A 16,335-nucleotide genomic window follows, 5' to 3' on the forward strand; every position below is an offset into this window, starting at 1 on the left:
CAATTCTAATTTACATTTATGGAAATTAATTTTAGATGCTATCTTGTATGTAGGATCTTTATTCCGTAGTTATCTTAGGAGATTATTTTTCATAAACTTAAAATCTCCAGTAACAATATGAGCAACAGCATCGTAACGGTACACATAATCAATACAATCTTTCGAAAAAAGTTTGTTTGCAGAAATATCATCTTCTGTCACTTCTTTCCTATATTTAAATATAAAATTTCGAATTGGCCCTTATAACTTTATTAGGACTTCCTTATTCTTGAAGCATTGCGGAATGCATTTTTCTACATTTTCATTTTTGAATTAACCATTTAAATTGATCTGTACTCTTGTTGCTAAAAGAAATTTTGATTCAATATATTTTGCGTGTATCCACATTATAATATTAGGATGAAGGTAATGTTTAGTATTATCATTAACAATACAAGCGTATTCATACTGATATTTTTCCGCTTCCTTATCCAGTAAGCGTAAGAAAGTAACTGAAAGGGAACATATAGTAGAAAGATTGTTCTCGATTGTGGTGTCAGTGAATCATTCCTCGACCAGTCAATCCGTTATATCTGTCCTGTTTATTGCGCCATACGCTTCGATAAACTGTCGGTTCATCATTTAAACGAAAAGTTTGGAAATTACCTCAAGGTAATTATGCAAACCTTAGAAACCTTGTCTCAACTTTTAACTGGAAGTCTTGTGCTCGCACATATACTAAGATGTATACTGAAAATTTCACTAAACACTTTATAACTCTCTTTGAGACCTACATACATACCAAGATTGTTACGATTCGTAATAGGGACCCCCTTGAAAACATAACGAAATCCAAAAATCTATTCGACAAAGGCAGCACGCATACAGAAGGTCAAAACGTATCTTTCTTAACTCCAATGACGCATATGCAATTAGATACGAAATCGAGTTACCAAACTAGTTCGACCTGCCAAGCAGTCGCATTATAAAAAGGCTGGCTTTAAGAGTCAAGGAAAGAACCAATGTCACCATCGACTTTTGAATAACCATAAGGAATTTCGCTATACCGACTAGAAATCCAAGGATATCCCGCCACTAAGCCATAAAGAAACTGTCTAAAAAGGATAAAGCGAACATACTAAATAACTTCTTTCAATCTCAGATTCTTTTAAATGTACCTGGATAAACCCATCCCTAGACTTTGTTATTTCACGTAAAGATGGTACTGAATCAGTAATGGTTCTCGAGACCGGCAAGGCAACTGGACATAACTTAGTAAATAGCTATGTTCTGAAGAAAGTAGCATTTGACATTTTTTCGTGACCTTTTCAACTACTTCGTTCCATTAAGATCAACCAATCAACTGTAAACTAGCTCATTTTTTTGCCTTTTGTTAGCAGTCCGATCTCCAATATGTTGGAAATTAACTCCTTTTAAGTGTTGTAAGTGTTGTTAGTCAGGTTCTTGAAAGAAATTAGTATAAGTGTGTGTGAATTTCTTGCGTCAAAATGACTATCTAACAGCATTTCAATCTGGTTTTGTTCCTACGGACTCCACCGTCATACAGCTCGTATCGATCTATCATTCTTTTTGCCTCGCTCTAGATGAAGTTAAAGAAGTAAGAGCAGTATTGTATGTCTTTGGCGTTAACCATTGCCATTAAACCGGTTTTATTTTTAAACGTTTTGCTACTGAGCTTTTTCTGTAGTTTTTCGCATAAATAGAATGCGATCTTTCAAATGCGTCCCTTGAACGTAAATCGCTTCTGTTCTGTATTCTACATTGATAAGGCCTCTGTTGGAATGTTGTGCAGTTTTCTGAGCAAACCTGACGCAAGCTGGTGAGGAAGACCAAAAAAGGTACAACATGAGGGCACGAGAATTATATTCGCTGCAACGCGACTGATATCTTTATGTTGAAATCTGGAAACGATCCACTAAAGAAAAGGCGACTTAATTCACTATTTTACACATGCATATTTAAAATCACTGATTCCATCACGAGTCGGCGATACCACTTCGTACAGATTTCGAAATGCAGTTTACCTACGGAACATTTTATATAAATCACAGTTAACGAGGAGCTCATATATACCATGGAACGCCTTCCAGGTAGTAATTCGTTAGTCGCCCTCTGTGCTTTCTTTCAAATACAAACTTGCTATGAACACAAAATATGTTCCCAATTTCTACTACAAAGGTGACCGTTAATTTTGTGTCAATCATGCGAGGTTGCGTATGCTCTGTAGCAATCTCAACAAACATGAGTTCTAAACAAAAGTCAACATTCCTTATTGTCAATGCGGTTGAAGTGAGGATACCTACCACTATTATTTGCATGTTCGTTGTATAACGCCCAAAGAAATCATCTCTTTGCTCGGCTATCCACAGTTGAACATATTATTGTTTCAACTTCTACTATTTGGATCGCAGGAACCATCATATTAGACGAACGTACAACAACACATCTGTGTTTTGAAGATGTTGCGTTAAGTGGTGAAATAGGTGACACCATTTTTTCCGGATGGAACGACATTACCAGTCTCGCTCCAGGGTTTGGCGGTTGTCAAGATCCTATGTAGATCAGCTGTCATCAGACAACAGTTGAACAGATCACTTCAATCCGCTAGGCCTATCATTGATGTGTGCAAGGAAAAGGAGCGGACCCAGGACGCTGCCCTGGGGAACACCTGATGTAACTGGGGCTGAGGCCGATGAAGAGCCGTCAAGGAGGACATACTGGATACGGGATGACAGAAATATGGTAATCCAGGTAGCGTGGGGCCACGGACACCGTAGTGGTCAAGCTTTTGTAGTAGTCGTGTGGTACTTTATCGAAGGCTTTGCTTAAGTCATGTATAATTGTATCGATTAGTGTGTAGTTAACCATACCCGTGGAGAGATAGTTTATTGTTTCAATAAATCGAGTTTCACAGGACCGACGGCGGTGAAAACCATGTTGACTGTCTGTGACTATGTAAAAGTAATCAAAGTGTGGCATAACGTTATTGATGTCGATGTGTTTAAGGACTTAGATAATGTTAAACATCGACAGGAGTTATGTAAGCTTAGAATGTCGCCACACAAACAATTGGTAGATCATGGACGATTTTTAGAAATATAGAATCCACTTTGTGTGTGTTTGCGATTGTTGGATTGTAGGATTATAATGAAATCTAATTATGTTTAACAACCTTCTACTTTATATTCTCATATAATGTTGGTAAATTGAGCAATCACTTAAATAGCATTCATTGCATTATAATATCCGTTTACGTTGAGGGATTGTTTGCAAAACATTAACTACTAAAGTATTTAACTCAAATAGAACTGTACATAAAAACAGAAATAGAAATCTTTTAATATTAATGTGTATTATACTAGTACATGCGCTTTGCCTCTGAAAGGAGTAGAATTGCTGCAAAATGTGATATAAAGTGCAAGGGTACTTAACCCTAAAGTATGTTTGTCAAAAACTTTAAGGTTATATAATGCATATACGGATGTTAACTGTACAACTGTCGCCTAGATTTGAATAAGGAAATCTCCGGAATGTTAAAAGTTACTTTAGGCACAGTGGAGACAAAATCCAAAGACAAGCTTTTCTTAGATTCATGGCTTCTGTTACCAGCTTAAGCGTTCAATTGGAACGATGCGTTTTAAGACTATATGTACAAACAGGGAATCAGATTTATATATTGTATTGGCATGAATGAGTGTTTTTGCTTTATTTATCCGAGAATGTTGATAAATTTCACTCACTTTTTAAATTTGACTAACGCTCAAAGAAGGCGTGAAAGTAAATAATTTCCACCCTCCTCGAAATCAGGTTTCAATAGTTCGGATGCTAAACTACGAGTATACAAGGTATGATGATAATAAGAAGATATGTTAGAATGGTTAAATTTTTAATATTTCATAAACATTTCTACGGATATTCGGGTTGCTTATATCTATGGATATCCACCTGTACACTTGTTTGATTGTTGTTGAGATCCTTATGTAAAACGGTTAGTTTTTATATATAATTTAGTCAAACATATTATAAGAAAAGTAGTAATTACTTTGTGCCTCACAAGTCCGTTTAATATTTTCTTTTTATTAATTTGTAAATTATTAAGTCACTGGACAAATGAAATCCATTTGAAAGGCGTATTCAATTTATTAAAAATGGTATAAATACTGTTAGTAATGCCACCTGCGACAGTAATATTGTTTGAAAAAGTCACTTGGACAAATTAAAACAGTATATTAAACTTTATATACATATTTATAATGACGCATTTATTTGTTTTCTTTGTAATAAATTAAATCAGACAAGTAACAATTGTGTGCATAGAAATATATGTATAATTGTTAGTGGTCGTAAAAGGGCTCATCTGTGTTTATACCGTTCATCTTGTCAAGAAGAGTTTTGTATTTTTAAACATTAAAATTAATCGAAAATAAAACACTATACTTCCATTGATAATAATTATCAAAGTATTGGACGTAAATTATAATGCAGATATAAAACACCTCTTCTTTTGAAAGGAGCGGGAGTTCAAGCCACACTAGGGGCTTGCTCTGATATGGCCGGTTGCTGACCCAGCAGCTAGCTAGTTACATAATGGGTACCGATCGCCTTCTTGCCAGGCACCAAGCATGTAAAATTAGTGTTGAGAGAGATGTTCATCAATCAATGATGTGTCTCATAACTTCAGCTAGGCCCTTAATTAAGATGGTTGATAAAAACATTTATATTGACTTGTCGCAGAAAATACATGAACTCAAAATAGTGTCATAAAAAGAGTTTAATCAGGGTGAGGAATCACGTGACTTCAAAGGGCTTCTCACATGGGTCAACACGGCTCACAACCGATGAAAGCAAAGAAGTAAGTGATGTTAATTTCTCAATCTTTTTTGTCAAAAAACATGTAAAAATATTTTTCAGCCTATAAAAGTCTATGCTGTGTTCTGCTTTCTTATGTGTAAAATATTTTAGATTTGCTTCCATTCCAATGATTCAATCCTTGGCCAAAATTTTATCTTGACGGAATTTTGTAGAATGATGCAACGCTGAAATTTTGGCCTAGAATTGCATCATTTAAATACATCATATATATTTTTCTGTGCAATCCATGTGGAAATATAGCTAACATTATGGCCATCACATAACTATTCCATTTAAATTTCCATTTCTATTTGACTTCATTTCTCATTGTGACTCATTTCTGGTACGTATGTAGTTTAAATAAGCGCATGTCAAGTGCTTGCGAATATGTTATAAAGTCAATATTGTCGAGTGATTTTTACTTGAAGAGGACTTAAAAGATGGCACACCTAAGAATGAAACAAAATATCAAATACTTTTCAAATAGTCTATTTACTTACTTTTAATATTACTTAACTAAGTAAGATAGTTCACATTGTGGGGTTTGTCGAGTGCTAAAGTACCTATTATAAAATATGTTTACCGCTGCGAAATTAAACGAACTAAACGAACAAAAAGAATTGCGACATAAAAGAAAAATTTAGTTGCGTTTCATGATATTAACATTAATGGGAGAATTAAAACAGCAACCCATTCGTGTTTATACTATTTTTACAAACTTCATGTGGTTCAAGTGCTAAATTTGTTATAAATATCTTTACCACTGAGAAATCAATCAAACCACACCATTTCTAATAGAGGGGAAATAATGCGTATTTTTATGTTAACAAAAATGCAAAATGGGTTACCATGTTTTGTCACGTCACCGCGCAATGAAAATTAACTACTCGCGGGACAATAAAATGTTTGCGGATCAGAAAAACGATAAAACAAGAGGATCAGCACTTGTATTTTCACACAGCATAACAATATCAGCTCTAACACGGCGAAATCACCTACAGGATTATAACAAGTCCTGAAATTACTGTTTTATTTTAGTATCCAGTACTATGACTTCGTAAACATTCACAATATGAGAGTTGAATAAGAGCTAAGCATGCAATTTATGCTTAAATTAAGTATACATGCACTTTGTAGTTGGCAAGCGCGCACCCAAAATCCTCAATATGAATTCACATGCCAATCACAGGCCAAACGTGTTGGCAGTCCGCACGGACCGGTTATAAAAATTGTGATTCGTAGATTTCGTGGCAAGGTGTATTTCAGGGACCGTACCGGTACCAGCTCCTTAGTTATCACACTGCAAGTTCCATAACAATATATAAGATTGTAGTTTGGACAATTGGATATGTCATTTAAAACCTTTCTATGCTTATGGCAAACGTTAAGATAATTATTTTAGAATCTTAAAATGATTGCACGATATACAGAGGTAAAATAGTAATGTACTGCAAAGGGAGGTAAACGTAAGTGAGGTTTGACTACTGTTGCGCTCATTCCGACATCTACACTCAAACGGATATAGCATAAAATAGTAAACAAAGAGTTATTTGACAATATTATTAAGAAAAAATATTTTGGACATATAAACCATGATTTATAGGTCCGTGATCTTAACATGAAAAATGCCAATCAGACGGACTTAATGCCTTACAATTTTTATCAGACTGAGTCTTACATGTCAGGACCGTCGTACCTACTGTTTGTCGCTATGACTTTGTACAATGAATGTATTATATATGTTATCCTAAAAACGAAGAATTTTAACAGGTGCTTGAATACTGACATCATTTCATGATCAAGGTGCTATATACATCATACATTTGGCTTCTTTGAGAAACGAACATTTTGAATAAATATATGCATACTTTAAATATGATTTTATTTTCATACGGGAATTGCCACGAATTTGTAATTTCAGTTAAATAATTTCGCATGCTAATGGAAATCATTCCATTGGCGGCCTAACTGAATGAGTTGGCCTGGGAAGAACTTATCTTGGATTTATTTAACACTAATTCGTCTCCAATGAAGCCAACTTACGGTTATTAGGACATTGTACTGGCTTCGTAAATCCTCCAAATGGTATGCTTGGTAACAAACGTAGATATAAAAGGTTTATTGAATTCAAGAGAAACTTAAGAAAAGCTAGTTTTTGGTGACTGATTGGTTGAAGCCAAATGTAGTTGTGTAGAAGCTATCGGTTGGGTTGGTATAACCCGTCTGGAATATGTTTTATAGTGAGTGGGCTTGAATGATACACCACTAGTAAATAATGAGTTCTTGACGAACCCAATAGGTCAGGTCAAAACGTATTTTATTGTTATCGTAAAGAGAGTTGTTATCCACCTGTTGTGGAAAAAAAGACAATTTGGAATCGGCTTGGCTCAAAGGCTTAGGTGGAAAACTGAATGTGGCTTGCTTAACACAAGCACCAAAATTAGTATATTAAGAGTGGCATAGCGATGACTGAAATATTTGGTTTTGGTGTTCGCTTTTGCTATACATTTGAAGAAAGAATTTTCGAGGGCTCAAAATACCCTTGACACATTCTATATCCGGTCAAAGTCAAACTACTATCTTCAAACTGCCACAGAACGGCAGGACTCTCTTCAATGGCAAATGTTTAAAGCCAAACATACAATAAACGGAAGCAGAAGAGAACGTATAAAACAACACAAATAAAGCATATGCAGAGCCACAAATACATGCCACACATGCATCGAAATATTTGTATTAGAAAATTAGAAAACACTGGTTTAAGTTCAAAATATCTATAAGTTTGAAGGTATCATATTTACAGTTACACTAACTGTTGATGCTTGGTGACCCCATATTCGTATGCTATCATTTTGAAAGTATTTAAAGAGTGGATGAAGAAAATATAATTATTTTACGAACACGCTGTTATGGCCTTGAAACGTCTGTCACAATCGGTCATTCATTTTTGCTTTCAGATGCCTTCAATTTATCCGTTCTGCATATTCGGTCATATATCCTACATATAATTATTCGGTAAGCTATACCCTTTTAGTAAAAACAAATTTAGAGCGAGTTTGACGTCAAAGTTTCAAGTGACCCTCTAAGTTAAAATAGTACATAGACATGTCTAACAGACATACATTTTCAGTGATAAACCTTTAACCACTTTCTAAATAATGTTTTAAAGCTGAAAACACAATATTAAAAGACTAGTGAGCTATTTACAGTGTCCCATAAGGTAAAAATACCGTGCTATTTGCACTTTTATTTCAAATTAAACATAGTATTCTTCACTGTTTTTGAAATGTATTGATACTTTTAGGTAAATTAAAACAATTGTTTTAATTGTGGTACATCTCAATTTGAAGTAAGAGTGCATCTTAAAAATAACGGCACATTACACATTTAAGCAAAAATATATTGTACAACGGATACCTAAAGGTAACAAACTGTAAGTTACATTTTTATTTAGGCATGGTACATAAAATGCTTGATTAAATGATGAGCAATATTGTAGCCAATGTATGTCGTTTTTATAGATACGAGTATAAGGTTACGCTATAGTCATAAGTATTAAACAAGTAATTGTGAAAAGTGATTGATAAAAAGAAAATAACGTTCGAAAACTTCTTTATGTATGAAAGAGAGACATCATAATTGCTTGTTGATATCAATTATGTTTGCTAGTTCTTACGTCAAACTTTTTAAGCCAAAGTGAACAATACTAAGGCTGCAATTTAATGTTTATACAAGAATAAGATACTTAATTGTTGATCTTTTAATAGTCTGGTGTAGAGTTTGTTTACATCCTTTTAATAAAAGCAAACTTTTAAATGTTACAACGTCGTGTTTAACGGAAGTTTAGTGTCTTTAATTGAACTGTCTGGACATCGACATTAATACCAAATACAAATATGTGCGGTTTTCGGTCTTTCAATTGGATTTTTCTATTTTTCGCTAGGGTTATCAACTATGGTAAAGATGTTGAATATCTTAGTTTGTAACAAAGGTTTAAGATGAGTATTCATTAAATCTAAAATACGATATACATTAGTATATATATATAGAGAGAGAGAATGAGATTTACATAAGTATGCGCAAAGAGTCTTAATTATCTTTCTATGATATTGTTACTTGTGGTTATAACACTTTTAATAATGAAAGTTAAAAGTGATGAATTGACAAATGACTTTGATGGTTATAAAATACACAAAGCTTGTACAGGTATGTAAATTTTAATGTTAAAGTTCTGGGCCGGTGTTCTTCCTAAAACTAAGTCATTTTCCTAGGTTAAGTATGTAACTTTTCATATGATATAATAAGTTAATAGACTCTAAAATACTTCATTTTCGTTGATTTGATTGAAAGTCCACACTTTTGTGTTAAAAACAATTTGGCTGTCACATTTTAAAAATAGACTTAATCAAAGAAATGACTTAAAATGGGCCCAATGCCTTAAAGCCATGCATTGATTGTTTTTTTTCAAACCTATACCATTTTGACACAATTTGAATACTTGACGAAAATGCTTCATTTGCCGGATTACTCATAAATGCAATCGCATTAGATAGTGAAATATCGATTATATGTCATCGGAGGAGCTCCGAGTAACACATTTTCTCGATCTGAAAATATCAACATCAGTCTTAAAAGACAGTTTCGCTGTTCAATGTCAGTTGTTTTTTGTTTGGACTGTTCAATGGCAAGTGTTCATCCTTTTTAATTGCCAATGTTGAAATATTGTTCAATGTCACTTCTATTTCTTGTACAATTTGTTTTTCTTTCAAATTCGTTGTTCAATGCCAGTTTTATTCATTGTTCAATGCCAGTTGTATTCATTGTTCAATGCCAGTTTTATTCATTGTTCAATGCCAGTTTTATTCATTGTTCAATGCCAGTTGTATTCGTTGTTCAATACCAGTTTTATTCATTGTTCAATGCCAGTTGTATTCATTGTTCAATGCCAGTTTTATTCCTTATTCAGTACCAGATTTTTTCATTGTTCAATGCCAGTTTTATTCATTGTTCAATGCCAGTTTTATTCATTGATCGATGCCAGTTTTATTCCTTATTGAGTATCAGATTTTTTCATTGTTCAATGCCAGTTTTATTCATTGTTCAATACCAGTTTTATTCATTGTTCGATGCCAGTTTTATTCCTTATTGAGTACCAGATTTTTTCATTGTTCAATGCCAGTTTTATTCATTGTTCAATGCCAGTTTTATTCATTGTTCGATGCCAGTTTTATTCCTTATTGAGTACCAGATTTTTTCATTGTTCAATGCCAGTTTTATTCATTGTTCAATGCCAGTTTTATTCATTTTTCAATGTAGTCTAATTCATTGTTCAATGTCAGTTTTATTCATTGTCCGATGCAAGTTTTATTCCTTATTCAGTACCAGTATTCTTCATTGTTCAATGCCAGTTTTTTCAATTTTCAATGTAGTTTAATTCATTGTTCAATGCCAAGTTTATTCATTGTCCGATGCCAGTTTTATTGCTTATTCAGTACCAGTTTTATTCATTGTTCAATGTCAGTTTAATTCATTGTTCAATGCCAGTTTGTTTTCAATTTCAAGCTGAAGGCCAGTGTAATGGGTCTACCTTGATCCTGCACGCCACGGAGGTGCCAACTAACCTTGGAACACCCGACTATCCGAATGGATACGAAAGGTGATACCTTCGAAGATAGATTACTTTACATACATATTATTCCCATGTTAAGATACAATTATTTATTACATTGAGTTTTTATAAAGGTTTGTAGAAGCTGCTTAAAGTCAATTTTTCTGAATATTACACAAAACAAATTATAAACTCTGACACATCCATGCAGATATTACTTATTTTATTGTTTATTCTAAAATTTTGGGTTACTCAGCAGACAATTAAATGCATTTTATTGGAACATATTTCAAATACATTAACTATTTGAAATGAACATATGATGGCAATGCAATGCACGAACGTTTAATCAGAAACTCATATCACCATGTGTTTCCCTAACTCATGGGTAAGTTTTTAACCCAGCAACAATTCAAAATATGCCTTATTTGAAAAACATTTAGATATTACAATGCATTAGCTTAAATGGACAAACAACTGAATAACATAAACGTTCACATTAAATGTGCACATCATGTTTCCCCAGCAACTTGACCTGCATGTGGGTAATTGACTCGGGTTCGGATGGCCAGAGAATCATGCTCTACTCTGACTCCATTGATGTCGATTGCGGTGACAGCTTTTCTATCTACGACGGTAATAGTATTAGTTCTTGATTTATGTTTACTTTTCGTTGAAAAAATACACATAAATACAGGTATGAAGTTTTAGATATAAGCCCATATTTGTTGTGACAGGTGATGCATCATCTCTAACTAATGAACTTTTTTTGAATATGGATTTCATTTTTTGGGAGCCTGACTGCCATTTGTATCGCCAATAATGATTGATCGTCTGGTATTATAAGGCAAAAGGAATAAGGACTGGGGATGTACACTGTCATAAACAAATGTTTCTGCTAGTAATTTATTTTTGAAAAAGAGACTTTTATTCCTTCTTGATTCAATAGATTCAGAAATGAAAAAAATATTTTATAGTTGCTAAGGAATACATAACGCTGCCTTGAATTAGGCCCTTCAATACAAATTGAATGTTTATTCATAAACACAAAAAACAAATATGAAATTTCCACAATCAAAACTATTTAAAGTAGACAGAGCTTCTATAGTTATACTATATAGGCATCAGAAAGAAACGAAGAAAAATATAGCAACAAGAATAACATACAAACAGTCCAATTATGCATCAGGTTTAAACATATAGTTTTTTACTAAGTGCGTTTCTATAATACAAAATATTTTCAAAATTTATAAAAAAAGGTTTAATAAATATCTAAATTTTATATCATTATCACGAAGTGTACTTTTTTTGTCCTAGTTATGTCATTTGATTGATATATATTTGAATCATCAGGAAATTCGGCTGATGACTCAATTTTGCAAGCCCAAGCGTGTGGTAGGGGCTATTACTCACAACTTTATGTCACATCCGGTCGTTATGCTATGCTGGTATTCTTGACTGACAGCTCAACCTTCGGAAATGGAATGACATTGACCTACCTATCGGCTCCGGATACATGTAAGATTTTTATCTGTAGAACTTTGCAACAAGTTTTAACAATTAGCAACATTTCTAATCAGACGTCTTATATATTTTCTAATTGACGTAATCCTTTCAGTTAAATGTGAAGTCTGCGAATCAGTTTGTATATTTATTGACAGTATTTTTTTATTTTTTAGAATGTTGCTATCAAATTTGATCCCGATCAACAACTTTTTTTTTGACGGTTTGTTGTAAGATTTAGAGTGTAAGATAACGGAAATATAAACTCATTGTACAATTTAATAGGAAACTATTGGCATGAAAACGATTTATTAACGTCAGAAATGAACGATGCGAAGTAAATCAACTATTTTAGCTTACATTGGCTCGTTTTAGCTTTGATTTGGGTAAACAGCATTTCCTCACTAGTTGTTGCTGGATAATCTTTAGACAAACTATCTTATGCAAAGTTATTTTATGCAATTAATTGTCATTTCAGCGGGTGCCGGATGCTCGGAGACAGTGACACTCTTGGCAACCGAGACACCACAATATCTGACGTCAGAGAATTTCCCCGACCCTTACTCAGCGTAAGAAACACATAGTGTGGACTAGGGCCTTTATGTTTAGATCGACGGTATTTCTTAAGACCATTATGTGACTAGTCATATATAGATTAGAAAACATGCAGCAGCCAATTGTATAAAACTCGGATATGTTGTCCACAGGTTATTTTAAGGGTCGTTTGCATCTGTAAATGAACGATTGACTGGTAGTTATTACTGGATACATATTGTCCTACAAATCAACATTTTAGCTAGGTCTGACCAAATTTAAAAGGAAACAAATTTTATAAAATGGGCTGCAGATGTTTTTTAACGTTTGTTTTGGTCTCAGACTTGTTTTGCCATTTTTTATGTCCGAGAATTTGGACTTAATTAATTTAAGGTACAAGAGAAGTGAACTTTGGTATATGTCAAAGTCTCAAAGTCCCTATTGTTTAGAACTTTGTTACAATCAACGTAATAAACGACATCCTTCTTAACTTTTAAACGTTAACTATTTTGTGATGTGCTCATATACTTGAATAAAACATGTATAGCTTAAAAGTTGTCTCAAATTTTGTAAGGAATACTGTGGACCACACGTGTAGCAATTTAACTGTCAGAGCAAAACATATTTGAAGCTCACACTGGCAATGTTAACAATGTTGTTTACAAAGTTCTGGGCAATTGATCCTTCGTAGTTTGTTAATTTTTAACATGATTTATTTCATGAAAATACATTGTAACAACACATGTTATACATATATTTCCATGCCTATATGTAGTTTTATCAGTGAAATAACAACAGTGAAAAAATTAATGTGATATCACTGCTATCTAAGAAAGACTTGCGTAAGGGGTGTCCCACGGGTAGACACCACTCGTGAAAATGCGGTTTTCTATGACACTCGTTATAAAATACTATAAAACACTGTAATCAGCAAATATCCTCTGGATCCTCTCCTTTTCTAACATGTTGCAATAAATAGTGTTTACAGTATAAACTAAACTTTATTAAATTAAAAATTGCACTGCATAAATTTTAAAATAGCTTCTTAATTTTTTAATATAATGATACTTTGGATTTGTAACAACGAAAACAATACCCTCTTTGTTAAAATGATTATTTTGCCTTTATTTTTATAGACACCTTTCTTGCTTATTTCCATATTTATGGTGTGAAAAGGTTTAACCAGGTTTTCTATAAATTTATCATAGAAAAAACACAAGTCTTCACTAAATTTAAAATTTTCACTAAAACGCTCTTTGAACATGGCACCTAGTTTTTACCCGAAGCCATATTGTTGGCAATATTATTGCTTCTGTCCAGTGAGAAAAGTTGCCTCTCACAGGAAATAAGGTGCTCTAAAAACTACCAGGAATTAAGAAGGCTTATCCAAACCTGACAGGTCTCCCCTGAAAAAGTTCAATGAACAAATAGTCTTTTATAAAGAGGAAATTGAGAATTGTGGTGTGTTTCACTGAATATCTTACATTTTTTTGTCTCAAATACCTCCTTACAATAATTTCCAAATTATTTTTTTCGAGCAAGCTTAGTGTAAAAAATGATAAATTATAACATTTTCTACAAACTACACATTATTATACGATGCTGTGATTTCCATGTACATAATGCTGATAACAACTTTGCTGCTTAAAATTTATACTATTAATATCCTTTTTTGAACTCTTGACAGAACTAACCATGTGACCATGGTATGTCAACTAAAATAACCGTGTGCGTGTGGACAGGCCATACAACCGAAAAAAACTAATAATGTTATCATTGCATATGTGCTCTAATCCATCTTCCTGTCTATAATTGTCTGCATGCATTTGATGAAATGGCTCTTGTACATAGTTTTTCGAATATGTAATGTATTTAAAACTTTATTTTTTTATTTCCAGGTAAACTGTTCATTTTTATGTGTTTTTTTTATGTTATGTATGTTTGTTTTTCATTTAGGTAAAGGAACTAAATGTTTTCTGTTATCATGTACCCGACTTGAAATAAAGATTTGTTTTTGTATCTTGGAAACTTAAGGGTTACTCGAGTCGGTAAGCGCTCTGACGTCTCCTTATTTGCTCCATACTTGTCTGAGTTGTTTTCATTTTGCGCCGAACGTTCAAAATTCTACTGTGACACTTGCATACACGTCCCTTTCAATACCAGCATATAACATAATGACCTTTCTTTAATCATCAGTGACAAAAATGCAAATAATATTTAAGTTCTTCTTTCAATCAGGTGTGACCGATTTATTTTAATTCTAGTGATAGTAATTGCCGATGGGAGATATCCGGGTCAACGGCTTCATCAAAGGTGTATGTAGAAGTGATGTTTATGGAAGTTGAGGAAGACTCCACTTGCGAGTATGACTATGTCAGCATTTACGACGGTAAGGGCAGCGCTCGTTTTATCTGGAGTTTTCTTCAAGATCAATTGAACAATCTCATAAATTTCGTATTTCTCATTGTTTGAACCAACCCTGAACCAATGTAAGTGTATCTTATCTCGGAATTCGAAATTAATAATTGAGATTACAATGATCGTTTACTGTAGAAGACAATGTTTGCAAGGTCATCCTTTTCATAAGTTTATTTCTAAGCTGGTTTTGTTATGATTATTATTGATAACATGTCCTCTTGACTTACTAATGTATTTATGTGTCTCACTAAAGACGACAGTAAATGACATTGTTTGTTTCTTATTGAACACCGCTGTTTCTTATATTAACATATATTATCAGGTCTCTACATATGTGAGTATAACGAAATAATGAAAATGTGTCCCACCCGTACAAACGCAGAAGACCCACGGTTTAACTTCACTTCAACCGACAACGCTGTCATAATAAAGTTGTTCTCCGATGACAGCGTTCAAAAACATGGTTTTCTTCTCAAATACGTAGAGAACCTCAGTGAGACAACCACAACAACGACCACTCAAACAACAACAACAGCTATGAGGACGACGACCACCAACATCGATACCTCTTCAACAACGACGCCGACCACGGGGGCCACATCCACTTGCGGTACAAAATAGTCTAGTCGAAACATTATCGCGATTAAAAAAACGTATACATGAATCATGAGACAAAATGACAGAAACAAGTTTAAAATTTAACTTGGAAATTATCTTCTATTTCAGAACTTGATATCGCTGTGGTTGCTGGAAGTGCTGCCGCTGGAGCAGCCCTTGGTGTTGGCGTCGTCGGAGCCATCTGGGCAATACAGCACCAATGGCTTCGGAACGTTAAGCGAGTTCAGCCCTTCGCCGCTGGCCGTTAACCAATAAGCGTCCAGAAGCAGAATCACAAACCAATCAGAAAATCGTTTAATATAGCCCGATTTGAAAACTGGACAAATTAATGCAAATTCTATTTAATTCTTAAAATCAGGATAACATATTGTGAATATAATTGATATGATAAGTTGTCACACATAACTCATAACTAAAACATTAAACGTTCAGTTTATAATTGTTAGTATTGCAGAATCTGGGAGTTTATGCCCCAAAGGGTGGCATATAGTTATGTGATCGTCAGTCCGTCCATCTGTCCGTCCACATGGATTCCGATCAACATCTGAAATACGCTAAGGCCCAGAGTTCTTGTACTTTTTATGCAGGTTGGTCATGACCAACAGATTAAGACTTTTGATTTTGAGGTCAGTTGGTCAAAGGTCAATGTCGTGGTTACCTTGTTTCCGACCAAATTATGAAGAACACATCGGCTCATGGAGCTTAAACTTTCTAGGCAGGTAGATAGGTCTTGCTGTTGTAAGAGTTGTATGACTAATTCAAAAAATAAGTATTAGTGCGTGTCATTTATCTATTTCACAATG

The 16,335-nt window shown here is 33.8% G+C and overlaps 1 protein-coding gene across 1 annotated transcript; it reads left to right on the top strand.

Annotated features, from left to right (window-relative positions):
- The first annotated feature begins 10,316 nt into the window (after positions 1–10,316).
- On the top strand, positions 10,317–15,780 carry LOC128225784 (deleted in malignant brain tumors 1 protein-like). Its single transcript, XM_052935683.1, has 7 exons — positions 10,317–10,507; positions 10,986–11,095; positions 11,813–11,977; positions 12,441–12,534; positions 14,761–14,885; positions 15,237–15,524; positions 15,641–15,780. The coding sequence occupies exons 1-7, from the start codon at positions 10,320–10,322 to the stop codon at positions 15,778–15,780; spliced, it is 1,110 nt and encodes a 369-aa protein (XP_052791643.1). The 5' UTR covers positions 10,317–10,319.
- Positions 15,781–16,335: the final 555 nt, after the last annotated feature.

The sequence above is a fragment of the Mya arenaria genome, chromosome 3 (genome assembly GCF_026914265.1).
Source record: "Mya arenaria isolate MELC-2E11 chromosome 3, ASM2691426v1".
In the NCBI taxonomy this organism is placed as follows: domain Eukaryota; kingdom Metazoa; phylum Mollusca; class Bivalvia; order Myida; family Myidae; genus Mya; species Mya arenaria.